This window comes from Anolis carolinensis, chromosome 2 (genome assembly GCF_035594765.1).
Source record: "Anolis carolinensis isolate JA03-04 chromosome 2, rAnoCar3.1.pri, whole genome shotgun sequence".
In the NCBI taxonomy this organism is placed as follows: Eukaryota; Metazoa; Chordata; class Lepidosauria; order Squamata; family Dactyloidae; genus Anolis; species Anolis carolinensis.
The window spans coordinates 171,532,049-171,559,259 of NC_085842.1; the positions used below are offsets into that span (position 1 = coordinate 171,532,049).

The 27,211-nt window shown below is 44.5% G+C and overlaps 1 protein-coding gene across 1 annotated transcript in view; it reads right to left on the reverse strand.

The window, feature by feature from the left end:
- Positions 1-19,948, reverse strand: part of dtx3 (deltex E3 ubiquitin ligase 3) — a 39,848-nt gene extending 19,900 nt beyond the window's left edge. Inside the window, exons 1-2 of the mRNA XM_062971098.1 lie at positions 19,723-19,948; positions 226-300 (exon numbers count right to left, since the gene is read on the reverse strand). Of these exons, the coding sequence (XP_062827168.1) occupies positions 226-238 (13 nt within the window). The 5' untranslated portion in view covers positions 239-300; positions 19,723-19,948. The remainder of the gene's footprint in view (positions 1-225; positions 301-19,722) is intronic.
- Positions 19,949-27,211: the final 7,263 nt, after the last annotated feature.

Consider the following 27,211-nt stretch of genomic DNA (forward strand, 5'->3'; position numbering starts at 1 on the left):
TGGAGAAGGAAAAGGGGCAGGGAGGTAAATGGTTTCACGTGAAAGCCACAGCAAGATTCATGAGTGGACAGAGTTAAAGGCTCTCATTTTCAAATATCCCTACCTTTGGTAAATGGAGAGGGGAAATTCAAATCACAGGGCTAACAAATACAGAATGATGGATTAGGTACAATTTGATCAAGGAGACCTGGCTGGAGAGTGTGTTACACAATCACAGTATCTTACCTGGTGAGCCCATGGGAAAGACTGAGGACGAGGATTAACTGTGTGTGGGAGTTCAGCCGAGCGGTGAATCAGAAACTGCAAATGGGAAGAAAGAAGTGTATTAAGCCACGGCTGTGCATTAAATGTATAGCTAGCTGCCCATGAGCCACCCAGAACATTTCTCCAAAGCTTCAAATCGAAGGCCCCTTCAATATGCAATTTGCATACAAAGACAAACATACCGCATGTTAAGGATGGCAGATTCGTCATGTACCCCCCCCCCCAAAAAAAACAAACAAACAAAAAAAAACCCTCATTGCCACATCAGGTTTGAGATTTTTCTGATGGAAGGCAGGCTTAAGATTTGGTTCTCTCTCTCTATATATAATTACAATACAATCTGATGCAACCCTATATTTGCTTTCAGCTGTGTACAGGGAAATTACACCTTCCTCTTAGGCCCTTTTTCTACTACCATATAGAATCTAGATTATTGGAAAATCAGGATTATATGGTAGTGTAGAAGGGGGCTTAGATAGCTTGAATATCTTAAACTGGGAGTCAGCAGAGTCTATAGTAGCCTAAGTTTTGGACTGACTTTGGAGAGCAGGGGTCAAAGCCCTACTCACCTGTGGAAGCCTGCTGGGTGATCTTGGGCAAATCACAGTCTCTGAGCCTCAGAGAAAGACTAAAGCAGACCCTTCTGAACTTGGCATCTACCCAGAGCTACTAATCTCTCCATGTTGCCTGCTTCTGGTTTTGGTAATATGTAAACTATGGGCTCTTCCAGACAGGCCTTAAATCCCAGGATCTGATCCCAGGTTTTCCGCTTTAAACTGGATTATATGAGTCCGCACTGCCAGATAACCTGGGATAAGGACAGGTTGCTCACCTGTAACCATGTTTCTTCGAGTGTACTCTGTGAATTCACACTAATGGAGAGGCTGCGCCTGCGCAGGTCCCAACGGAAACTCTTCCCAAGCTGAAGTTCAAATTTTGGCGGTAGCCACGCCCCTCCGTCCCCGGAGGGCATATAAGGCAGCCCTCGGCGTCTCCTCCCCAGTTCCTACGCCGCTAAGGCAACGAGAAAGGAAGAGGGTTTGCCAGAGGGGAAGGAAGGGCGGGCTTGTGTGAATTCACAGAGTACACTCGAAGAAACATGGTTACAGGTGAGCAACCTGTCCTTTTTCTTCGTGTACTCTGTGAATGCACACTAATGGAGACTAGCAAGCTTAGGTCTTGGAGGCGGGCTAAGCAAACCCAGACAATGAGAAAAACTGTCCAAACATGTGTTTATTAACATCAGAACATGGTCCGAGGACCCAAAAAAGTATTGCATCAACACACGCCAGACACCGAGAGCAGCCCGGTAAGGCATGATATAACCCTCTAAGAGCACATGTGCACGTAGGAACATCATTTCCCAAAGGGGGGAAAGGCATTTGTAAATAAGGCACAAATTGTCAAAAGAGCAGTGCAAACATGTAACGGACAGGAGAAACACAAGAAAGGGTTGCATGAGAATAAACACCCGCAGAGAAGTCATAAATGCATAAAGTTAAGACAAGCATGAAGATAAAACTGCCCTAGCAAAGGCTGAATCCTTCAGAGTTCTTTGGTCTACCCTATAGTGGGACACAAATGTAAGGGGGTTGGACCAGATCGCTGCCCTGCAGATGGAGTCCAGGGGAATGCCCCTCAGGAAGGTAGTCGACGTGGAGAGGCCTCTCGTCGAACGCGGGCGAACCGACGGAGGAGGTGGGCGTTTGGCCAGTTCATAGGCCAGTTCAATGGCCTGAGCAATCCAATGGGACAGTCTTTGTGAAGAGATAGGATTCCCCAGCTTATCTGGAGCATGGGCCACGAAAAGTTTAGGGGTCTTTCGAATGTCTTTAGTACGGTCCCGGTAAAAGAGAAGTGCTCTACGCACATCAAGGAGGTGCAGTCTCCGCTCAAGGGGAGACGAGGGGTCTGGAAAGAAGGCAGGAAGGACAATGTCCTGGTTAAGGTGAAAGGCCGAGACTACCTTGGGAAGGAAGGTGATGTCCGGACGGAGAACGGCGCGGTCGTGATGAAAACGGAGGTAAGGGTCATCGACCCGAAGGGCGGTCAGCTCCGAAGGCCTGCGCGCTGAAGTTATGGCCACCAGGAAGGCAACTTTCCAAGACAGGAGACGAAGGTCGGTCGAAGCCAATGGTTCGAAAGGAGAAGCAGTGAGCTGGGAAAGGACGAGCTCGAGGCTCCAACCCGGAGTAGGAGGCTGAGACGGCGGGCAGATGTTATTATAGCCTTTCAAGAAGGTTTTGACAAGGTGATCGGAGAACAGCGATGGTCTACCATGTTGTTGAAAACACCAGGATAGAGCGGCCAGGTAAGATTTCATAGAGGCAAGAGAAAGTTTTTGATCTGCCAGAGACATAAGGAAGTCCAGCACGATCGGTATCGAGGTTGGGAAAACAGTAATTTTTCGAGAGCGGAGAAAGGAACGAAAGCGAGAAATCTTATAAGTGTAGGCCTTGGTTGTAGCCGGCTTGTGAGCTGCGCGGAGGACCTCCTGTAGGTTCTGCGGGAGGGAAGTCAGGCGAGAATCCTCCAAGCAGTGAGATGTAGAGAGGAGAGATCCGGGTGCAGGATCTGGCCGTTCTCCCTGGACAAGAGATGAGGTAGAAGGGGCAGAGTGAAGAAGGTCGCATTGGAGAGGCGAAGAAGAGCCGGGAACCAAGATTGACGGGGCCAGGCTGGAGCTATCAGGATCGCCGACATCGGTACCGACCGGAGTTTTTGCAGGACCCTCGGTATGAGAGGAAAAGGCGGAAAGAGATAGATCGGTTCCGCCGACCAGTCCAGAAGGAAGGCGTCTCCCAGGCAGCCCGGAGAGGAGGATGGGGGAAGTCTCGCACCGTACCGAGGCAGTTGAGCGTTCTGAGGAGAGGCGAAAAGGTCCAGAGTGGGAAAACCCCATTTGAGAAAAAGAGAAAGAAGAGTCTCGGGATCGAGCATCCACTCGTGGGAGGAAGTCGTCATCCTGCTGAGGGCGTCTGCCAAGTTGTTCTGGGTCCCGGGAAGGTGAATCGCCGAGATCAGAATGTTGCGGGCTATGCACCAATACCACAGCTGGGAGGAGAGAAGCATCAGCTTCCTTGAGCCCGTGCCGCCCTGTTTGTTGATGTAGAAGACTGCTACTGTGTTGTCTGATTGGATGAGGACAGATCTTTGGGAGATCAGGCGGGAGAAGGCTTTCAGAGCCTTGAAGATGGCAAGGAGTTCGAGAAAGTTTATGTGATTGGCCTTCTCGGAGGGAGACCAGAGGCCTCGAACAGTGAGACCTTTCATGTGGGCTCCCCAGCCGAAATTGGAAGAGTCTGTGGTTATGGTGGTGGCGGGGGGAACCGGGTGGAACGGGAGACCCCTGCAGACGTTGGAGAGGGATTTCCACCAGAGAAGCGACCGCCGAACGTGGGGCGGGACCGAAAGAAACCTCGAATTGGGGTGGCGAAACGGCTTGAAAACGTCTATGAACCACCTCTGCAAAGTCCGGAGATGGAGCCTGGCCAACGGGGTCGTGAGGACTGTGGAGGCCATGTGGCCGAGGAGAACCTGGATGGACCGAGCCCGAACCCTCCGGTGGGTCTCGCAAAAGGTGATCTGTTGTCGAAGGGCCAGAAACCTGTCTAGCGGAAGAGAGACAGTCTGAGCGATTGAGTCGAACAGAGCGCCGATGAAGCGGATTTTGTTCGACGGGGTGAGGTGAGATTTTTCGTGGTTTAGCTGGAGACCGAGGGATTTTAGAAGAGAGAGAGTGTAGTCGACGTGACGTCGGAGGAGGGCAGGGTCGGATTCGACCAGAAGCCAGTCGTCTAGATAAGGGAAGACTGTGATTCCCTGGAGTCGGAGGTGGGCCGCCACGACAGCGACGACTTTGGTAAAGACCCTTGGGGCCGTAACGAGGCCAAAGGGTAAAACGGTGAACTGGTAGGTCTGGTCGAGAACTTTGAAAGAGAGGAAGCGCCTGTGGTTCTCCCGAATCGCCACGTGGAAATAGGCGTCTCGAAGGTCTATAGATACGAAGAAGTCTCCGCGCTGCAGCATCGGGAGGATGGAGGCGATGGAGACCATCCTGAACTTGGTTGGACGTATGAAGGCATTGAGCATGCGTAAGTCCAAAATTGGGCGGAGGCCCCCACCCCTCTTCGGGACCGTAAAGTACCTGGAGAAGTAGCCTTGAGGGTCCTGTACCGATGGAGAAGGCCGAATAGCCCCTTTGGCGAGAAGGGCGTCGACCTCTGCGAGAATTTCTTGAGAAGGGTTGGAGAGAAGGACCTGACCCGTGGGCGGGAGTTCCTCGAACTCTAAGGCATAGCCTTCTTGGACAATTTTGAGAACCCAGGCATCTGAAGTAATAGATTTCCACCGGTGAAAGAAGGGAGCCAAGCGATCTAGAAAGAGACCAGGAGGTTGATTCGGAGAAGAGGAGAGGAGCTGAGGAATGAGAGCTGCATCGGTACCGTAAGAAGAGTCTTTGGAAAAGGAGATGGCGTCAGGAGCGCCGGGGAGGTTGACCAGCGGTGGGGGTGGCCCGGCCGCGCTGTCTTTGCGGTTGGGCAGCCCGACGGGGCTGTTGACGGTTGTTGTTGTTCGATACCGAGGGACGCCTGAAGGATTGCTGGCGGTAAGGAGGAGGCGGGAAGCGTCGAAAGCGTTGAGGAAACCACTTGGTGCGGTGAGCTTGGGGTTGATCACCGCATTTGGTGGCCAGTACTTTAAAGTCATGGTTGGTTTTAAGCTTGTCGTCGGTGCCAGAGTTAAACAGGCCCATGGCGTCGAAGGGGAGGTCCTCGATGACCTGCCTCGAGGAGGAAGACAAACCGGACGACCTCAGCCAGGCGTGGCGACGAATGGCGATGGCGTGGGCAATCATCTTGCCGGCCGTGTCTCCCGTATGCTTAGCCATCTGGATTTGATGATGAGCTAATGAATCGGCCTCTTGTTGTAGGGTGGACATAACCGACCGGTCTTCATCGGACAACTTTGAGAAGAAGGGTTGAGCTTTTTCCCAAAGGATCTGCTGGTAGGCCCCCATACAGGCCCCATAGTTCGCCATCCTACAAAGCAGAAGGGCTCCGGAGTAGAGCTTTCTCCCGACCGCGTCAAATCTCTTGCCTTCCCTGTCTGCAGGGGTGGTGGATTCACGGCCGGAGGACTGAGAGGCTTTAACAACCATGGAATTTGGGTCGGGATGGTGCTTAAGCCATTCTAAAGTATCGTCGTCCGTACGATACCAGGTCTCGATTCTCTTCGAGGTAGGAGGGATCGAGGAAGGAGTCTTCCACGAAGACTGGATGACATCTAGGAGATAAGGCAAAAACGGCAGGAGCGTGGCCGGAGGGGCCTGGGCTTGGACCCGTTTGAAGACCGGGTCAGTTACTGCCTTGGAAGTCTGCTTGATTTCTAGACCCAGGGCATCCGCCATTCTAACCATTTGTTCGGAGAAAGCCCGAATGTTGTCGGTAGGCGAAGGAGGGTCCACCTCATAGGCATCATGAGGAGGAGAGAGATCAAGGCCCAAGGATACCACCGAGGCCGAGAGAGCGGAATCAGGACGATCTATATCAATCTCATCGTCCCCAGCCCCTTGAGGGGACTGAGGGGGAGATGACAACACAGTCTCTGGGGGCGGCAAAACCTGAAGAGCAGGAGCCATCTGCGGCCGAGTTTCTTTGGAGGCCGAGGCCTGGGCCGCTCGAGCCAGGCGAGTGGTTTGTCTACCCCGTTCCGGTGTCGAGGTTGGGGGAAAAAGCTGTTGACGGGACGAGCGCTGAGAAGTAGGAGGTCGAGGAGATGGCACCCTGACCACTGTCTGAGTGGAGTGGTGGGGTGAGTCCTGCAATTCGCCATCCGAAAGTTGTTGAGGAGAAGGTTGGCGAGGTCGCTGAGCTGGAGCGATCGGAGAGGATCTTCTAGAAGAAGTCGCCGAAGAAATGACGCCCATCTTGGAGGAAGCGGAAGAGGAAGAGCGTTGAGTTGCCCTCTTCTTAGCGAGCGGTTGTTTTGATGGAACCCTCAGGGATTTACCCGGTGTGGGAGGGACCATAGCTGAGTCGGATTGGGACCGACGAGCTTCCTCGTGAGCTCTTTTAAAGGCGATCTTCATCGCAGAAGACGACGGAGGAGCCCCGAGGTGGGAACGGGCCGAGGATACGGAGGCCACCGAGCTCGATGTCGAGGAAGGGCCGACTCGACCAGAACGTGTCGACACCGTAGCCGTGGTGAGAGTGCACGGTGGTTTGGCGGTCTTAGACGACCTGGAGGCTCTGGACGCCCTAGACGAGGCCGAGGGAGCTTTAGCTGTTGAAGCCGACATCGCTGCCGGATTAAGCGGCGGCTTCGAGCCCGAAGTCGACGGAGCGGGTTCAGGGGCAAGCGACTTTTCGTACAGCGCCGCTCTAAGCCTCGCGGCTCTATTCTTTCTAGCCTGGGCCGTTAGGGCCAGGCAAAAACGGCAGGTACCGACGACATGTGCCTCCCCGAGGCAGTAAAGGCACTTGGCGTGGCCGTCGGAGTCAGGAATTTTAGCGGCACACTGAGTGCAGCGCTTGAAGCGAGTCGTAGACATGAGAATCCGAAGTGAACCTTGCGGCGGAAAAAAAAGGAACTGGGGAGGAGACGCCGAGGGCTGCCTTATATGCCCTCCGGGGACGGAGGGGCGTGGCTACCGCCAAAATTTGAACTTCAGCTTGGGAAGAGTTTCCGTTGGGACCTGCGCAGGCGCAGCCTCTCCATTAGTGTGCATTCACAGAGTACACGAAGAAAAAACAGCCTGGGATCAGATCCTGGGATATAGGGCCTGTCTTGAAGGGCTGTCAGATTATAGTGTAGACGCATATAACCCAGTTCAAATCAGATAATCTGCGATCAGATCCTGGGGTATAGGCCCTCTAAGTTTCTCAAAACTTATCAGTGAAGCTTCTCAAAAATTATCAGTGAAAGCCCTAGGAGCCACAGTGGCATAATGGGTTAAACCCGTGTGACGTCTGGACTGCTGACCGAAAGGTTGGGTTGCTGACCTGAAGGTTGGCAGTTTGAATCCGTGAGATGGGCTGAGCTCCCGTCGGTCAGCTCTAACTTGCGGGGACATGAGGGAAGCCTCCCAACAGAATGCTAACACATCCGTGCATCCCCTGGATAACAGTCTCTGTAGACTGCCAATTTTCTCACACCAGAAGCGACTTGGAGTATGTTCTCAAGTCACTTCTGACACAATTTTTAAAAAGTGAAAGTAAAAAAACAAGAATGCAGTAGTTGGAGTTAGGCAAGCACTATTTCTGCCTTTGCAGCTAGTTAAACATTTGTTGATTTGGGGGAACAAAAAACCTTACAGGACTCACAGCATTAAAACCTGGTTTCTCAGCTACAAATGGTTTCTAAGATTAGTCAGTGCTTAGTTTAGAAACTGGCTTCCTGCGTGTTAAGCTTGTTTTTTTTTTTAATTCCCAGGTGTGGGAGGTTGAGAGGTGATAAGTAGTGGTGGAATAGAATGATCTTATACCTGCTCAGAAAGTGTATTTTTACCTCTTTTTTTCTCTTTTAAATTGTGGCATTGTTGCTTTAGTATTACAAGGAATGTCTGAGTAGAATTGTTCTAATTGAACAAAACAATACTGTATTAGGTTCTGGGATGAGATATCAGCCCTGAGTCAAGATCAGGAAGAGAAAAATGTTCAATTCATCTTGATGGGAATAATGAAACTGTCCTTTTTAAGTTGTTATATGTCTTTGAGTCCTTTTTGGGTTATTGTAGATTGTTCTTGGTTTACTTTGTTCGCATACTAAAATAATTCAACAAGGACCATTCACTTTCACAACTACTAGCTGGATTAATATACACAGGACATCCCACTGATCCATCAAGCCCCACACTATCAAATCTGGAAACAATGGAGTCTTAGGCCACAGAGTCAATGAGGAGGGATAATGGGAACTGTAGTCTAACAATTTTTGGAGGGTCTCTTCTTACAAATGGGCAAAGAGAGGAATGAGCTAGGTAAAGGAGTGGCAATGTCTACTGGTAACAAGGAACTAAACTGAGTCTAAAACACTGCTCTTCCGGCAACTTGTTGTTCCAGAATTCAAAGATCCTCACAGGTTTATCTGTGAAATAGGAGTAAGCTAAGAGGTAATAATTACAGTAATTCAAGGTGAGCCAATAAGTCTTATGGCTGGATAGGGATGCATAACTAAATATTTACCATAAAAATTATTTCCCCCTTTAGTTTTCATTAATAAAGCTCAGCCAACCTGCATCTTGTTTCATCGTAATACCCAGCAGACCTTAAAAGTTACTTTTGTGGATCCCGGTCCCAGCATCACACAGCCATTTCACATTATAGCTCTATATCCCAGTTTAATGGTTATGACTAAATTCTGGGGCTTGTAGTTCAGTAAATCTGTAATATAAAAGGTCCTTCCTAAATTGCAAATCCCAGGATTCCTTACAATGTTAAAGTGGAGTCTTATTGCTATAACAGTTCAGTGTGATTGGGTCTTTGTAGTCAGCATAGGCAGTTGCCATGACTCTGATACTTGACTGCTGCCTAATCCACTATTTTTTATAAACTCCATTATCACTCTAGTTTAACCAGGATTTGAAATTGAATGTGCAGTACCTTTGACCATGCATTGATTACATTTGAAATTCCAGCAATTACACCAGCAATTGAGGATTCCAGTCCAGAAAGCAATCTTTCTCAGCCTGCCTCTCAGGTCAATTTATATTGCAGTTCCATACATGCATTGGGTGTACCCCACTTTTTCAAATGGCTATACAGGAAGTCTCCAGGTTACTAACAAGATGAATTTGTATGTAAGTCAGAACAGGCACATTTTTAAGCATAACTCCATCCGTATGTATGTAATGTTTTAGATAGCACAGGGAAGTGTCAACACCCTGCGGTGTTTGTTTTGCTGTCTGTGCCCCTGTTCAGAAGATTTCATTTCACCTTCTGTCCCTGTAATCACTGGATTTTGAAATAATTGGCTTGTGGAAAGAAGGACCGGTGATAAAGCTTTAGTGGTGACCAGGGCCATAGCCAGAAAAAAAATTCGGGAGGGGTTTTGAAAATTTCGAGTGGGGGGGGGTTGAATCCCTGACCCACCCGCCCCCCAGGTTCAGACCTGTCAATATCTGCTTGAGATGGTGCCTGGAGGGACTCTTAATGTTTTACGTCTCATAGACTTAGCATGGGCATTTGGTTAACCAGTTAAAATTCATGAGTAAACCACGTTTTTTTTTTAACCTGAAAATTTTCAGGGGGGGGGGGGGTTGAAACCCTAAACCCACCCATCCCTCGCTACAGGCCTGGTGGTGACCCCTTTTCCCCATGAAAACTCTTTCAGGAGTGAATTTCCTTTCCTAGAGGTAGATTTCTCACTTCCTGTTGCCTCACCCTCATTCTTAACTATGAGTCGTATGTAAGTCGAATGTATGTAACTTGAGTGTATGCAATGGCCCTGTCACATAGCCATGGAAAATGTATCACGAAACTATGAAAATCAGGTAGTAAGAAACCCAAGTTCAACTCCATGTCTCTGTCTCTCACAGTTTGGCCTTGGACAACTTTCTTCCTCCAAATCCACTGCTACCTCCACTGGGCAGTGACTGTATATTTGCATTTGCAACTCTGTCAAGGTATTTCTTTACACCTTCATTGACTGGGTGTTTTGGTGTCTATGCTACATCATCTTCTAGAGCAGTGATTTCCAACCTTTTTTGACCAGGAACCACTCTCCAACATTAGTACCAAAATGGTTACAAATCAGTTTTTGGTCAACTTTAGATTTGGTTTGGTTATTTGGGGTGCTGATTCAGAAAATTGCATTGGATAGACCACATCAGCTCTAGTTTCTGATATAGAACGCATAAAATCCAGTAGTCACCATCGGCTCACCCATATTTAATAATCTAGAGCTGATGTGGTCTACTCAATGGAATTTTCAGAACCAGCATCTCATATAACTCCAGGAACAGGTCTAAAAACGAAGACCCCTGCTTCCAGATGCCACATGGAACAGCTCCGCTCAGTGGGAGGGATGAGGAGGAGAAGCAGCAGTCAGGGAGGCTTGTTGCTGCATCTTTCATGGGTAGTCAGTCTCTCCACTCCTGACATCCCCGTTGCCTTGGCTCTATAAGAGGGTTTTGTGAGACCAGTCTCTCTTGTTGCAATGATATAGAAACAGTGAGGCCGCAGACCATATTTTAGTTCTTGGGGACTACTGGTGGTCCATGGACCACAGGCTGGGAACCACTGTTCTAGAGAAAGCTGCTCCTGACCATTATGGTGCAACACTTCTCTTGCTCAGTAAAATAATAATAATAAAAAAAACTTTATTTATACCCCGCCACCATCTCCCCAACAGGGTCTCGGGGCGGCTTACATGGGGCCGTGCCCAGGACAATACAATATAACAAAATATAATATAAAAAACAACACATCAAAATACAATTAAACAATACAATAGATAATAATGTGCAGTACAACACAAAGTCAAGAAAGCAATATATCAAGGGCAGGCCGCATGAACACTAAGTTATCATCCCCAAATGGAAACAACCAAATACCAAAATTTACTATTAACAGTTGGAAATTCCCAAGTAAGCAATGTTGACATTGGCTAACTCTCAGAGGCATTTACACTATGAAGCTCTCAGTGACAAAGCACAGCATATACTTCCTCCATTCGTTGCCTTGTTTCTCAAAATGGGGTTGAAGGAGAAAGAAGCAATGCTGGTTTCTTCAAATACTGCAGAAGTGTTTGTCTTTTAAATGAACTAGAAAACACTGTGCTGAAGGATGCCTTTAATTAAGACCAGAGGGTTGGGGCACCCTGGTAGAGCACATATGATTTTAATTCCAGGGAAATAAATAGTTCTATTTTTAACCAGCCTACTAGTTCAGCACAATGCCTGACCCATTAAAGGGACCCTAAGAACTAGAAATACACAGCAAAAAGTATGTAATATGCTTTTTCTTCTAGCAAAACAAAATATCCCCAAAATGCTGGAAGTAGAGTGACAGATTTGTGTTTACAATATAGCTATAAAGAGGCAGAAAAATGTATTAATGGTACTGCTGTTATTGGATTTTTCACCCCACCTTTTCCGCAAAATTGGTTTACTGAAGCTGGATTGCAAATTAAAGTGGGTATAACAGAGTTAATACATACAAAATATTGCCATTAAAATATAATGATATTATTAGTGATATTAAAAAGTTAACTATTAATTAGCTTTTAAACTACAAGTTTTACAATTTAATATCCAAGACTAGGCACTGACTAAAGAGTAGTGATTTTATTGCATCCCTCTTCTCACAAGGTATATTTGCCTAGGTGCTATTTCATTCATTCATCTGTCTCTCTGTCTATCTATCTATCTGTCTATGGTGGAAATTGCTATTTATCTCAAGTCACACTTTTCTTGAGTATTCTGTAGTCCGTGCATGTATACTAGACCACCACTTGGAAACACTACTAGAGTACGAATTCCATAGTCCCTTAACATTAGTCATGTCAGTAGGGGCTTCTAAAGTCCCAACATATGGAAGGCAAAAATAGTTCCCCAAATAGTAAATGTCTGAGCAAGGAGCATCCTTTCAGCTCTGGGAACTCTTCTTCCATGGCACTTGGTAGTCAGAGATTTTTCTCCATTTCCAATGCTTCTGAGCAGGCAGTTCCATGACGACGACAAGTAAACCACCCTCCAAGGCAGATGGGTTAGATATCAACAAACATCCATTCATGTACAAACAACAAGAGAGAGAGTATAAGGATGGTGTGATCCGAGGCAAGGTTCCTACCTATTCTGTCTCTAATTTCTAGTTATGGGCAGCACAGTCCCTTCTTGGGTACATACATACACCATCCTTGCATTGCTTAGAGCTACTTTGAAGATTAATGAGGAGTACTGAAATTACTCAGAGGTGCTGCCACTGATAACCCATTCCTCAGGAAGGAATAAAAACTAGATTGACTCTTGCAGCTCAAGGTTTTCTTCCTAAAGTCATTTCAACATGGCTTATGTAAGGACGGCAATCCCATAGCCCTCTAGGTGTTTTGGTCCTAAAATTCCCGTCAGCCAGACCCAACATGGTCAACGGTAAGAGACAGCAGGCACTGTTGTCCAGAACATCTGGAAAGTCAAACATTCACTGCTTCTGCCAAGCCTGGAAAGTGCTCTCACTGCCAAGGTGACACCCCAGTGAGTCCTTAATTGTAAAAGATCTATCTTGCAGAGGAAGAGCAGACTCCCACTCTGCAGGATGTGAGCAGCACAGCAGGTCAGTGTGCGTGCTTGCAAGCTCTGCAAAAATGTTCCATCTTACAGGCATCTGTCTGGACCACCATGGGCATAAACAGAAGTGTCTACATTCTGTGAATGGTCTGATAAAAATGGAATTTGAGAGCCTAGTTCAATTTTTGATGAGATGGGATGCACATCCACTTTCATTTTCAGCTGTTTTGATTTTTCAAATGGTCTGGGAAGGGTGGAGGGGCAAAACACTTCATTTTGCTATTATTTAGATCCCTCTGGAACAAAGAAATGGCAAAGTGAGCTCTCATGGGGCATCAACTGCCACAAAAATTGGGTTTGCAGCCACACACAGCTCATGGGCAATCCTTTCCTAACTCCTATCTGGAAGGGTCACAATATTTTTAAAAAGTCACAGTGAGTTCTTCAATCACATTCTGGACTTATATTTGCTTCAAAGATGTATAAACCAATAAACTGAACACTGATTCACTTGGCAAGTCTTGCCTCTGCCTCCCCCTCCATTGCAAATAAGCTACTCATTGTAAAGCTCCACCTGTCCATTTACTCATTTCTTAAAATCCACAAATGTGAAAGATTATTACAAAGCTGCCTCAAGGACTGGGGAAGAAACACAGTAGTAGGGCTGTAGTGCAACTGTTGCCAACCAATCTTTGTCCTACATGAGATGATCTTCACAGTTCAAGGCCCACCCAGGAACTCTGTGCAACTGCATGTTTTAAAGAGCTCACCTCTGTGTGGCACAGCACAAGGTTGTTTTTGTAATAGGAACCACCTCCTCTGACTGATCTAATGTATCCAGTAAAGCAAAAGCTTTTCTGGAACCTTTTGATGTGACACTGTGGTTTATGCAAAGCGAAGGAGTGTTTCCAAGCCCAGTAACATCTGTGGTTCACAAGAGGATGTGTCTAACTGCAACGTGGGTGGTGGGTTATCTATGTATGTGTACATTTTGTATATGTGTATTGTTGGTGTATTATAATATTAAAATAAAATTTAATTAAAAAAACAAGAAGATGTGTCTAGTAAAGGCATTCCACTAGAAAACATTTAAATGGTTCCAATTCACCCTCTTGTTTTTGTGAGAATAGAAGTGAAGATCAGCAGACCTGATGTCATATGTCTCCACTAAATGCTCTGTGATATGCTAATGTTCCTCAATGTCTCCAGATAATGTGTTTGCTGAAAGGTGAAAATCTGAATCACACATGTTAAAGGAAAGTGTATGAGACCCTAGAGCAGTGGTTCTCAATCTGTGGGTCCCCAGATGTTTTGACCTTCAACTCCTAGAAATCCTAACAGCTGGTAAACTGGATTTCTGGAAGTTGTAGGCCAAAACATTTGGAGACCTACAGGTTGAGAACCACTGCCCTAGAGGCATCAGGAGAACTTCTCAACCACATTCCCTTGCCTTATTTAAAAAAAAACTATTTTGCCAATATAACTATTTTGCTGCTCTGAGTCCCCTTCGGGGTGAAAAGGGCGAGATATAAATGTAGTAAATAAATAAGGACCACTACAGCCTAAGGGATGTGGGTTTTTTTTAATCATTTTCACACATTACACAGCCCAGTTTAAAATACAGTAGAGTCTCACTTATCCAAGCTAAACAGGCTAGCAGAAGCTTGGATAAGCAAATATCTTGGATAATAAGGAGGGATTAAGGAAAAGCCTATTAAACATCAAATTAGGTTATGATTTTACAAATTAAGCACCAAAACATCATGTTATACAACACATTTGACAGAAAAAGTAGTTCAATACGCAGCAATGTTATGTTGTAATTACTGTATTTACGAATCTAGCACCAAAATATCACGATATATTGGAAACATTGACTACAAAAATGGCTTGGATAATCCAGAAGCTTGGATAAGCTAAGCTTGGATAAGTGAGACTCTACTGTATATATATATATCTTGGCGTCTTGGCTTTTAGGCTTAGACTGATTCAGAAAATTGCATTGGATAGCCGGCATCAGCAATAGTTCTTTGGATATGGTTATCATGGTTTTCTATGAGCAAGCAGATGAAAAAGTGGTACATGGTACGTGTTCTGTATCTCAAGAACTAGAGCTGATAGTGGGAAAGTGGTGCCATTTTTGAAATCAACAGCTCAAATGTACTCAGAAGCAGGCTTAACATTTGAGGCACCAAAATGTGTGTTGGACAGTGATTGGAGCATTTCATCATATCATATTTTAAAGGTTTCTAGAGGCTTTCCTCTTCCTTACACAAATGTCTCTTGAAAAGAAAAAGTAAGCAGGCAGGAAGTCCAAGTATTTCCTGTTGGGGGGAAAAAAGGCTTCTATAGACTGACACAGAAATGGGTCTAAGACTAAAACATGTCTGAATGTGCCCCAGAAGACTGAATGGAGACTGTTGCACTTTGGCCATAGCATGAGAGTTCATGACTCACTAGAAAAGACAATAATGCCTGGTAAGGTAAACGCCAGTAGGAAAAGAGGAAAACTGCACTGCAAGCTGACAAGACTCATCCAAGGAAACCATGGCCTTAAACCTGCAAAAACCTGAGCTGGGTTACTGATGACCAGGTGACTTTGGGATCTCTCATTCTTAAGTCAAAGAAAGTCAACTTGATGTCAACTACATCTTCAACTACAGACTGAAGAAGGAAGGCTTTGGGCTGCATTTAATTACCTAGATGTAAAGGAATGTAAAGATGTAAAGGAGCCCTCGATGGCGCAGCTAGACAAGGAGAACTTGGTTGTGGTCCAATGATTCACTGAGTTTACTCTAGTCGGCAGTTACCTATTCGGGTATAAAGGATTTAGATAGCTTTAACCAGCAGAACTCTTTACATTTCATATTTATAATGTACTACCTGATCCTGGAAGCAAATCTTTCTAATTGTGGACTTACTTTAATAAGCCTGTGCAGGATTGCAGCAGTAATACCACTGGGCTTACCTGCAGGAAGGAATAAAAGCATATCTAGTGCTGCAATCTAAGTTATTTCTCCATTCTACTTCATAAAGGGTTCTATTTAAACAACAAGCCTGCGGTTCACACATAACCTTGCAAATAAAGCTGCTAGTTCACAGAAGGTGCTACTTATTAGCCAGCCTAATTCTCAGCACATATACACAGACCTCTTCCATTTACTGAAGGTTTGCTTGGCCAGAAGAAAGCATTTGAGCCCACAGGCCAATGCCATTTCCAAAGACAAAGCTATATAAACCAAAATTTATATAGCTCGAACCAGGCATCCACACCTGCCTCCAACAGACAATTCTTTCTTTCTCCCACCCTGGACCTTACACAGATATATAAACCTTCCTTGCCTAGTTTCCAACAGACCTCACAACCTCTGAGGATGCCTGCCACAGAGGTGGGCAAAACGTCAGGAGAGAAAGCTTCTGGAACTTGGCCATACAGCCCAAAAGACTCACAGCAACCCATCTCACTTACTTTGTGAATAATTATAGAAACAGCTGTCTATGACCCCTTCCACACAGCTGTATAAAATCCACATTGAACTGGGTTATATGGCAGTGTGGACTTAGATAACCCAGTTCAAAGTAGATATTGTGGATTTTTTGGATTATATGGCTGTGTGGAAGGTCCCTATGACTCACATCACCTTGATCTACCCATTGGGGGGCATTTTGATCTGTGAAATCCATTCTCTCTCTCTTTTCATTTCTCTTTATTAAGTAAAAAAATCTGACTAGAATGAAATTCAAGCAAAACATTGTAGGATTTTTGTTGCTGTATGAAGCCCATTCTCTAAACACCAAGATCTCTGACACTATACAGTTTCCCTGTCCTGAAAGACTTTTTGGTCTTGATGCTGAGGCTGTCTTGTTGGGAGTGTTGGGGGAAATTGGCAGGGATATCCTGCAACTATACCCCAAAAGGATCATCATACCACCCTTTGGAAATATACTAGAGCCACCTTCCCCAAAGGGATGACCTCTTAATGTGCCAAACAATGACATTCATCATCCTCAACCACTAAGCCCACTGGGACTGGGTTATGGGCATTATAGTGCAACATTTCTTTGGAGGAGACAGCTTTAGGTCTTCTGGAACTCACATGTCAACTAAACAACTACTCTTATGTCAGAGTGCATCTACTCTGCAGAATTAATGCAGTTTTATGCCATGTTAACCTAATTACCATGGCTCAATGGCATGGAATCATGGGAGTTGTAGTTACATAAGTCTCTTAGGGCCCTTCCACACAGTCCTATATCCCAGAATATCAAGGCAGAAAATCCCACAATACAGTATCTGATTTGAACTGGGTTATCTAAGTCCACACTCAGATAATGTGGGATTTTCTGCCTTGATATTCTGGGATATAGGGCTGTGTGGAAGGGCCCTGGGTTATCTGAGTCCACACTGCCATATAACCCAGGTCAAAGCAGATAATGTGGGATTTTATTCCGCTGTGTGGAAGGGGCCAGAGTCTTCTCTGCTAAAGAGTGCTGGTGCTCATCAAAGTATAGCTCCCAGGATTTCACAGCACTGAGCCATGGCAGTTAAAGTGGTGTCAAAACGCATTCACTTTACGGTGTGGATGCTTCCACACTGTGTGGAAGATTTTACAAAAGAGGAGGAGGAGGAAGAAGAGGAAGGAGAAGAGAAAGAAGGCGAAGCAGCCAGCCAGCTTAAACAGTTATTTATATTTAGTGGTGATCCTGATATACAGTGTTAAAGAATCCAGCCCATAAAGTTTCCCCAGTCTTCTTCACCCAACTCTACAAGAAATCTTCAAAAAAGAACTCTACAACAACCAACCGACTGTGTAGCTCTTATATGATGACAAGAGGCAGCAAATACTAACAACACTGTCCCAATGTCTCCAGCTTTTATAACCTGTTGGACCTTGAGTAGGAGAAAATACACAACGCCTTGCCATATAGTAAAAGATGCTCCCCTACCCAAGGATCAGAAAGGGTTGTGTTTTTTTCCCTTGCCTTTTTTCTCAAGATGGAGGCTAAGAGACTTACCCTATAGAATTGAGCAACCTTTCAAAATGAATATATATATATATATATATATATATATATATATATATATATCTCATAGGTAACCTGCAAAACGAATTACATACACCGAACAGGATAGTCCAGCCAGCAGAGGTGGTCTGAGGGGGAAATATATTTGATCTTGGAGATGTGAGTGTTGAATGGGGAATTCCTTCTGATGCTGTTTTTCCCAAACAACACCCCCCTCCCCCAATGATGACTAGCTGCGCCAGGCTGAAAGCTATTTTGCCTTTCTAGATACAGAACTGTGATGCGTGAACATAGGAGCCTTGAATTTATCTGGACAGCCTTTGATCCAGGTGACCTTGGGAAAGGCCAAGCATTTACCTTTTGGTGTGGTCTCACCTGGCTGATAAAAGATCACAGGCCTGATCTATTGTCAGTGTTAGGGAGGGGTGGGTGAAAAAAGGAAAACAAACATGGCAAACAGAGGGAAGGGAAAGAAAAAAAAGGAAGGAAGCAAGAAAGAGGGAAAGACATTGAAATATTTTAGTGGACAGAGAGGGAGAACACCTTTCCGGAATATTTGTGTGTGTATTTACTTATATCCTGCTTTATCTCTCCATACGGAGACTTAAAGCGGCTCACAATAAAAAACATTACAACTTAAGATACAATAATACCATTATTAGTATTATATTGTATGACATTATATTACTATTTTATGTATGTCCAATATATTATGCTATTAGCATAGCACAATATTAGTATATTACTATTGTAATATAGTAATATAGACCACTATACTGCAATATTATTAGTAATATTAGCTGCTTGTGCTCCTTCTATTTTTATCATTTTTATACTAATTTATGCAATGCATTTGATACCAAATAAAATAAAATTAGTAATATTATATGCAATATATATCATTCTATTATATATTATTATTATTAATACCTGTACTCCTTGAGATCCAGTTTAGGGTGGTGGTGTGGGGTGGGGAAGAGGTTTTATTATTAGTAACCTCTTCCTACGACTAGCGGATCCATGCATGAGAACTTGTTTATCAAAGACAAGAGAGAGTCCCACCTTTGGGAGGGATAAAGGATAAATAGGGAACAAAAGACAAGCAGACCACCGATGGGGTGGAAGACAATGGCTTGGAAAATAAGCCTCAGCGCCTGATCCTTTTGGACCCGATCCCAATCAGAGCCACATCTGTCTCCTTATCCATAAATAAAATCCTTATCCCCCATAAAATATATCAATAGACCCCTTTCCTTTGAAAATAAGCTTGACTCCTATCCCTTTGGATCTGCTCCCAATTAGAGCTAGATTTGTATATTTATTTTTTTTAACCCAAAAACATCTATGGACCTCTTATTTTTCAGACCACTTCCCTTGGACAATAAACCATTCTCCTATCCCCCTTGGACCTGCTCCCAAGTGGAGCTAGATTTATAAATTTATGTTATGCCTTCAAAAAAAAAGCCAAAGAAATCCATACAACTCTATTTTTCAAACCACCTTCTTTGGAAAATAAGCCAGACTCCTATCCCTTTGGACCTGCTCCCAATTATAGCTGGATCTGTATATTTATTGCCTCAAAAAAAAAAAACCAAAGACATCCATGCACCTCTATTTTTCAGATCACTTCCCATGGAAAATGAGGCCAGTGGGGGCATCAATTTGGACCTGCTCCCAATGGGGGCCCATTTGCCTCCTTAACCATTTGACATTCCTGTTGGATGCAAAACAAATGCACCCCTATGGATGCAAAAAAAAAAAAAAAAAGGATCCATATTGTAAGACCCTTCATCACCCCCCCCCCCAAATAAATAAGATTGTCAATGAGAAAAATACTCCCTGCTTCAACCTCACAAAGGTTGACAGGTGAGTTGCATCCAGGATTGACACAACTGTATCTCTTTTGGGGAGGTATAAAGGAGATGCTGCATTAAAAAGACGTTGTGGGCCCTTTAAAAAAAGAGGAGGGGGTCCCACCTGCAAGCCCCCTACCTCCCAAAATAAAACAACAAGGCAGAGACCCAGCCCCAAAAACACTCAACAAGGAAAGGGCTGCTGCAGCTGTTTGCAATGCGCCACATGCAGAGGAGGAGGGTTTTTAATGAGGTCCAGACGGCGGCGTCCCTTGTTTCGCGATCGGTTTACAAGCAGCTCTCTCCCTCTTACTCCCCCCTCTCTCAACCGAGACGATCCCGAGATAAACCCACCATAGCGGCACCTCCGGGGGCGGTAGGGAGGCTCCATCCATCGAGGCTGGGGAAGAGCTGACGTGCCGGAGGAAGAGGAGGAGAAGGCGACGGCGCGGTTGCAAAGGGAAGAGAAGGAGGAGGCGCTGCTTGCTTTGCTTGCTTCTTGCTGCTTCTTTCTGCCTTTGGCGCGCCCGAGGAAGCCTCGCGCCGCCCGCGGTCTTAACGCCGCCCGCTCCTCCTCTTTCTCTTTCTCCCCCCCCCCCCGGCCGAGGCGCAGTCACGTGGCTGTCGCCATAGCAACAGCCTCGCCAAAGAGCGAGAGGGGCCTAGGAGGCTGTGGGCGGGGGAGGAAGAGGAGGAGGAGAAAGAAAGAAAGAAAGAAAGAAAGAAAGAAAGAAAGAAAGAAAGAAAGAAAGAAAGAAAGAAAGAAAGAAAGAAAGAAAGAAAGAAAGAAAGAAAGAAAGAAAGAAAGAAAGAAAGAAAGAAAGAAAGAAAAGAGGAGGAGAAACAGCCAGAGAGAGGAATGGGGGAGCCTGCCTTCTTCTGGGGGATAGGAGGAAGAAGGCACGTCCAGGTATGCAGAAATAGACATAGTGCCTCATCAACACTATGGCAGTGGTTCTCAACCTGTGGGTCCCCAGATGTTTTGGCCTTCAACTCCCAGAAATCTTATAGCTGGTAAACTGCCTGGGATTTCTGGGAGTTGTAGACCAAAACATCTGGAAACCCACAGGTTGAGAACTACTGTTCTGGGGGATAGGAGGAGAAAGAAGCCATGTCCAGGTGTGCAGAAATATAGTTGTTATGGATTGACGATGATAAATGGAAGCTCTTAGGTGTGCCTGCAATCCAGAGTCACCCGCAGAACAATAACATGCCACTCAGGTATGCAGAACAAAAATACAGGAACTTTACTGATTCCAAGAGATCAAAAACAGTAGTACAGTAGAGTCTCACTCGCTTACCCAACGTTCTGGATTATCCAACGCATTTTTGTAATCAATGTTTTCAATATATCGTGATTACAACGTTGGAATGAGGAAGTGCCGTCAGAGTGGATGATGAAGCAGCTGCTCCCCCTGTGGCCAGAATCAACATCCCCTCAGGAGAAGGTTAAATTGCCTCTGCATCTGTCTCTGTCTCTGTTCTATGTGTATATGGGCATTGAATGTTTGCCCTATATGTGTATAATGTGATCCGCCCTGAGTCCCCTTCGGGGTGAGAAAGAAGGGCGGAATATAAATACGGCAAATAAATAAATAAATAAATATTTTGGTGCTAAATTCGTAAATACAGTAATTACTACATAGCATTACTGCGTATTGAACTACTGTTTCTGTCAAATTTGTTTTATAACATAATGTTTTGGTGCTTAACTTGTAAAATCATAACCTAATTTGATGTTTAATAGGCTTTTCCTTAATCCCTCCTTATTATCCAACATATTCGCTTATCTAACATTCTGCCGGCCCGTTTATGGTGGATATGTGAGACTCTACTGTATTTACAATGATCCCTCTGATCACTTACAGGAGTTCACAGTCCTTTCTCAGTCCCAAATCTGCTTCAGAGAAGAATCCTGGTTCTTCACCCTCTTTTCTCAGAAGCAAACAGGCCTCAAAATAGCATGGCCTCTCTGAGTACACAGTCTCTTCACAGCAGTACTCATTCAGCACCGAAAAACTTGTCCAAAATGGTTCTGCAGTAGCAGACCAGAAACAGTATCAAATCAATCCCCAGGTCTTTGCAGACTCATCCAATCAGCTTCATGCACTTCATTTTCCAGTTAACACACACACACAGTGCCTTTGCAAATCATGACAATAGTGCCTCATCACACTAGTGCAGTGGTTCTCAGCTTGTGGGTCCCCAGATGTTTTGGCCTTCAACTCTCAGAAATCCTAATAGTTGGTAAAGTGTCTGGGGAGTTGTAGGCCAAAATACCTGGGGATACACAGGTTGAGAACTACTGTTCTGGGGGATAGGAGGAAAAAGAAGGCACGTCCAGTTGTGCAGAAATAGACTTAGTCGACAATGGCATTTATTTATTTATTTATTTATTTATTTATTTATATGATTTATATTCCGCTCTTCTCCCCCAGGAAGACCCAGAGCGGTCTTACACAATGGCAGAATAAATGCCACATATAATACAACATGTAGTAAAAACCAAACATTAAAACATCATAGGAAAGTCAAACCAGCACAGAACACATTACAAATTAAAATACAACCAGTACTTTTAGGTATAGTCAGAAACAGGCCTGTAGCCAAAAATCCGGCACAAGATTTCAATATCATAGTGCAAAGGTTTTGTTTATTTCCTATCAAAAGCATTGCACAAATAAATTAGTATACAACTGATAAAAATAGAAGGAGCACAAGTGGCTAAATATCTTTTGACCAAAAATGAGCAACAGCGACTGCATTATAGCCTCAAACAATTCTTCCTCCTTACATGAGGCAGGACACTGCACACAAGCATACAGATGCGGAGTTGTCTATTCTGTTCCACAGTCGCACAAGGTGGAGGATTATTCTATGTCAATGGTTCTCAGCCTGGGGTCCCCAGATGTTTTTGGCCTTCAACTCCCAGAAATCCTAACAGCTGGTAAACTGGCTGGGATTTCTGTGAGTTGTAGGTCAAAAACATCTGGGGACCCCAGGTTGAGAACCACTGTTCTAGGTAATGCCATTTTGCCAGGTTGTCTTTTGACTTGCCCACTCAGCTTCTGAGTCTGTTCAGGGACTTCCAAGTTGCCCATTCTTGGTTTGCCCCTGAAGGCAGACCCTCGTGGCGGGCTATCCAGTTGAGATTTCCTGGTTTAGCTACCCAGAGGGGTTAGTCTTGCTGTTGCTGGGGAATGTTAAGAGGAGTGGTGGTTCTCATGAAGCTGTTCCTTGATTTAGTCTAGTGGAAGGAGGCCGATAGCCATGCAGAGGATGGCTTTCACAGTGTTCATCCTTATTTTTTCTCCCATATAGCAGCCGCTTCCCATCGCACATTGGGGGCGGGGGCAATACCAGCTAGCTTATAGTCTATCAATAGGTGTGGGTTTGAGGCACCCTGTGATTATTCTGCATGTTTCATTCAGTGCTATGTTCACCTGCTTTCCATGGGTAGACTTGTGCCAAACAGGGCAGGCATACTCAGCAGTTGAGTAAGACAAGGCCAGGGCTGATTTTCTTATTAATTTTGGGTCTGCACCGCATGTGCTGCCAGTAAGTTTCCATTGGATGTTATTGCATGCAATGTTTCCTATGTGTTGGTGTTTAATCTAACGTGACACCAAGTTAACAAACTGTGGCATGTGCTTGGTGGTATGGGGATTCCAAGTCACCTTGTCTGTCTTCTGAGAAATCTGTATAAAGACCAAGTAGCCACAGTAAGAACAAACCACGGAACAACAGACTGGTTCAAGATTGGGAAAGGAGTACGGCAGGGCTGTATACTATCGCCCTCCCTATTCAACTTCTATGCAGAACACATCATGCGACATGCGGGTCTTGACGAATCCAAGGCCGGAGTTAAAATTTCTGGAAGAAACATTAACAACCTTAGGTATGCAGATGATACCACTCTGATGGCCGAAAGCGAGGAAGAGCTGAGGAGCCTTATCACCAAGGTGAAAGAAGAAAGTGCAAAAGCTGGGTTGCAGTTAAACATCAAGAAAACCAAAATCATGGCAACCAGACCGATTGACAACTGGCAAATAGAAGGAGAAAACGTGGAGGCAGTGACAGACTTTATATTTCTAGGCGCGAAGATCACTGCAGATGCAGACTGCAGCCAGGAAATCAGAAGACGTCTACTTCTTGGGAGGAGAGCAATGGTCAACCTCGATAAAATACTGAAAAGCAGAGACATCACACTGGCAACGAAGGTCCGCATAGTGAAAGCAATGGTATTCCCCATAGTAACCTATGGATGCGAGAGCTGGATTATAAGGAAGGCTGAGCGAAGGAAGATAGACGCTTTTGAACTTTGGTGCTGGAGGAAAATCCTGAGAGTGCCTTGGACCGCAAGAAGATCCAACCAGTCCATCCTCCAGGAAATAATGCCCGACTGCTCACTGGAGGGAAGGATATTAGAGGCAAAGTTGAAGTATTTTGGCCACATCATGAGGAGAGAGGAAAGCTTGGAGAAGATCATGATGCTGGGGAAAATGGAAGGAAAAAGGAAGAGAGGACGACCAAGGGTGAGATGGATGGACGGTATTCTTGAAGTGACTAGCTCGACCTTGAAGGAACTGGGGGCAGTGACGGCCGACAGGAAGCTCTGGCGTGGACTGGTCCATGAGGTCACGAAGAGTCGAAAACGACTGAACGAGTGAGAGAGACACCAAGATATTTAGGATAGAAACAGAGTTCAAGCCCTAATCCTTCCCAGGTAACTTTCAATTTCCTATTGCCATCATGGTTCTGTAGATGGAAAGCGCATACTTGTGTCTTGTCAAGGTTAGGCATCAGGTGGTTATCTTTGTAGTAGCTGAAGAGATCTTTCAAGGCATTAGTGCATTCAACTGTTTCAAAAGTCTTTTGCTAGTGTTGTTAGGCCAAGGTCATCAGCATATACCCTGTTTCCCTGAAAATAAGACATCCCCAAAAAATAAGACCTAGCAGAGGTTTTGCTGAATTGCTAAATATAAGGCCTCCCCCGAAAGTAAGACGTTGCAAAGTTTTTGTTTGGAAGCATGCTCGGCGCCTGCCAAACAAAACACCAGAGCATGTAGGATTGGTAAATGTACATACGAGTTGTACATGGAAATAATGGTAATAACAAGAAATTCTTGACGGGAGTCACAGTTTGTCTGGTTTGGTTATGTTGGTTTGTGATGAAAACTACTGTACAGTATATAATAAATCTTCAATTTTTTTTTGTTCAACAATAAATGTGAATTCTTCTTCATGGAAAAATAAGACATCCCCTGAAAATAAGACCTAGCGCATCTTTGGGAGCAAAAAATAATATAAGACACTGTCTTATTTTCGGGGAAACACGGTATAAAGCTCTTTGTGAGTGGTGGTTGTGGCTGATCGTTAGTAAAGGTTAGGGTTATAGATCCTGAATCTTTGTTCCCTCTTTAAACCAGTTCTTGTCACCTGCAAAGGACAATAGTTCCCACAATTGGCAGAAATTTCGGTTTTCTTTTGCTTTCTTATTTATCATGATGATGGGTTACATCAAGACGTTTTCCATTGTGAATTAGCAAGATTTTTTCATCCAAGCACATGTTGTTCTGATGGTATTCTAGTTTTTTTATGTCTATTGAAGACTTCTATTGCATCTTTCCATCGCACAAATGGTTTAGCAACCAATGCACCAAAATGAATTTCAACAAGGTCAAATGTAAAATACTACACTTAAACAGAACAAATGAAATGCAAAGACAGAAAGGGTGATGCCTGGCTTGACAACAGTACATGTGAAAAGAATCTTAAGAGTCTTTGTGAACAAGTTGAACATGAGCCAACAGTGTAATGCAGCAGCTAAAAAAGCCAATGGGATTTTGGGCTGCATCAAAAGGAATATAGTGTCCAGATTGAGGGAAGTCATGGTGCTTTTGTATTCTGCTTTGGTTAGACCTCACCTGGAATACTGTGTCCAATTCTGGGCACCACAGTTCAAAAGAGATATTGACAAGCTGGAAGGTGTCCAGAGGAAGGCAACTAAAATTATTAAAGGCGTTGAGACCATGAATCCTTGTGAGGAGCATCTTAAAGAACTGGGTATGTTTAGCCTGCCAAAGAGAAGGTTGGGAGGAGACATGATAGCCGTGTACAATGTTCCCTCACTTATCGCTGCGGTTACGTTCCAGGACCACCCACAGTAAATCCGCGAAGTAGGGACACTATTTTTTTTAATGTTTATACATTATTTTAGTAGTTATACACTATTTTAAGTCTTTATCAACCAATCGTGTGTTGATAAATCGCCTCCTTCTCTTCCTGTTGCCATTTGGCCTCCCTTTCTCTCCCTTTGGCTTCTCCTTCCTTAGGCTGTATATTGTATTTTTTATGATTTATAATAGTCTTTTAGAGTTTATTGAAAAACCGTGAAACAGTGAGTCCGTGAAAAGCGAACCGTAAAGTAGTGAGGGAACACTGTATAAATATGTGGAAGGATGCCATAAGGAAGAGGGAGCAGGCTTGTTTTCTGCTGTCCTGGAAACTAGGACTCAGAGCAATGGGTTCAAATTACAGGAAATTATTATTATTATTCCACCTAAACATTAGGAAGAACTTCCTGACCGTACGAGCTGTTCTACAATGGAACTCTCTGCCTCAGAGTGTGATGGAAGCTCCTTCCTTGGAAGCTTTTAAACAAAGGCTGGATGGCCATCTGTCAGGGGTGCTTTGATTGTGCTTTTCCTGCAAAGCAAGGGGCTGGACTAGATGGCCCTTGTGGTTTCTTCCAACGCTATTATTCTATGATTCTACATACAAGCCATTCTAAACACTTTTGCAGAAACATTTGAAAACTTGGCCTCTAACTGAACATTGAGAAAACCAAAGTGCTCTTTAAGCAGGCACCGGACAATCCCTCTGCAGCTTATATAGCTTAATGTTGTAGTGTTAAAAAATGTTAGCAATTTATCTCACCCTGGCAGCCACCTCTCCACAAGTCAACATCGGTACTGAAATACAACACTGGCTAAGCTCTGCAAGTGCAGCATTTTCCTAAATGAAGCAGGGGTATTTGAGAATCAGAACATTTGTAGGGAGACCAAGATGCTTGTTTATAAAGCTATTGTCCTCCCAACCCCATTATATATCTGTGAACGTGGAGTGTCTATAGACATCACACTCAACTACTGAAGCCATTCCATCAGCTTTGTTTCCGAAAAATCCTGCCAATTCATACTGCATTTTATGCAGTATTTTAAGGGTGCATCTCACCATCGATTTATGTATTTTTTATTCTAATGATTTATATAATATTTTAATGATATATTTTGTATTGTATTTTACAATCTGGCGTTTATGTATTTGTCTGTCCCATATGTTAAAGACCTATGGTCTAAGCATTAAATAAATTAATAGGAGAACCTGCTGGTTTCCAGATGTACTGTTCTTCAAGAACAGGGAGAAACTCAAGTTGGGCAATAGTGACTCAAATGTAAATTTATAGTTATGTGCACTTTAGTGCAAGGGTATAGGGTACATCCATGTTGATGTTTTTTTGTTGGGCGATTTGTTTATTGCTTTTGTTTTGATTTTGTGCTGTTGTGTCCGGGCATAGCCCCATGTAAGCCGCCCCGAGTCCCTTCAGGGAGATGGGGCGGGGTATTAAGAATAAAGTTATTATTATTATATTATTACAGTAGCTAAATTGGCTTATTCACCGCCATCAGGTTGTTCAAACTTGACAACTCCTTTTTTTTTTCATTCATAAGAGAAGGTTGGGGTTATCGCCAAACTGCAGACAAAAGATGCATGGGGCTAGAGAATTTTGCCCAAGGCCACATTGGGACACTCTGAATCCAGGACATCTTGGCCTGCAGTC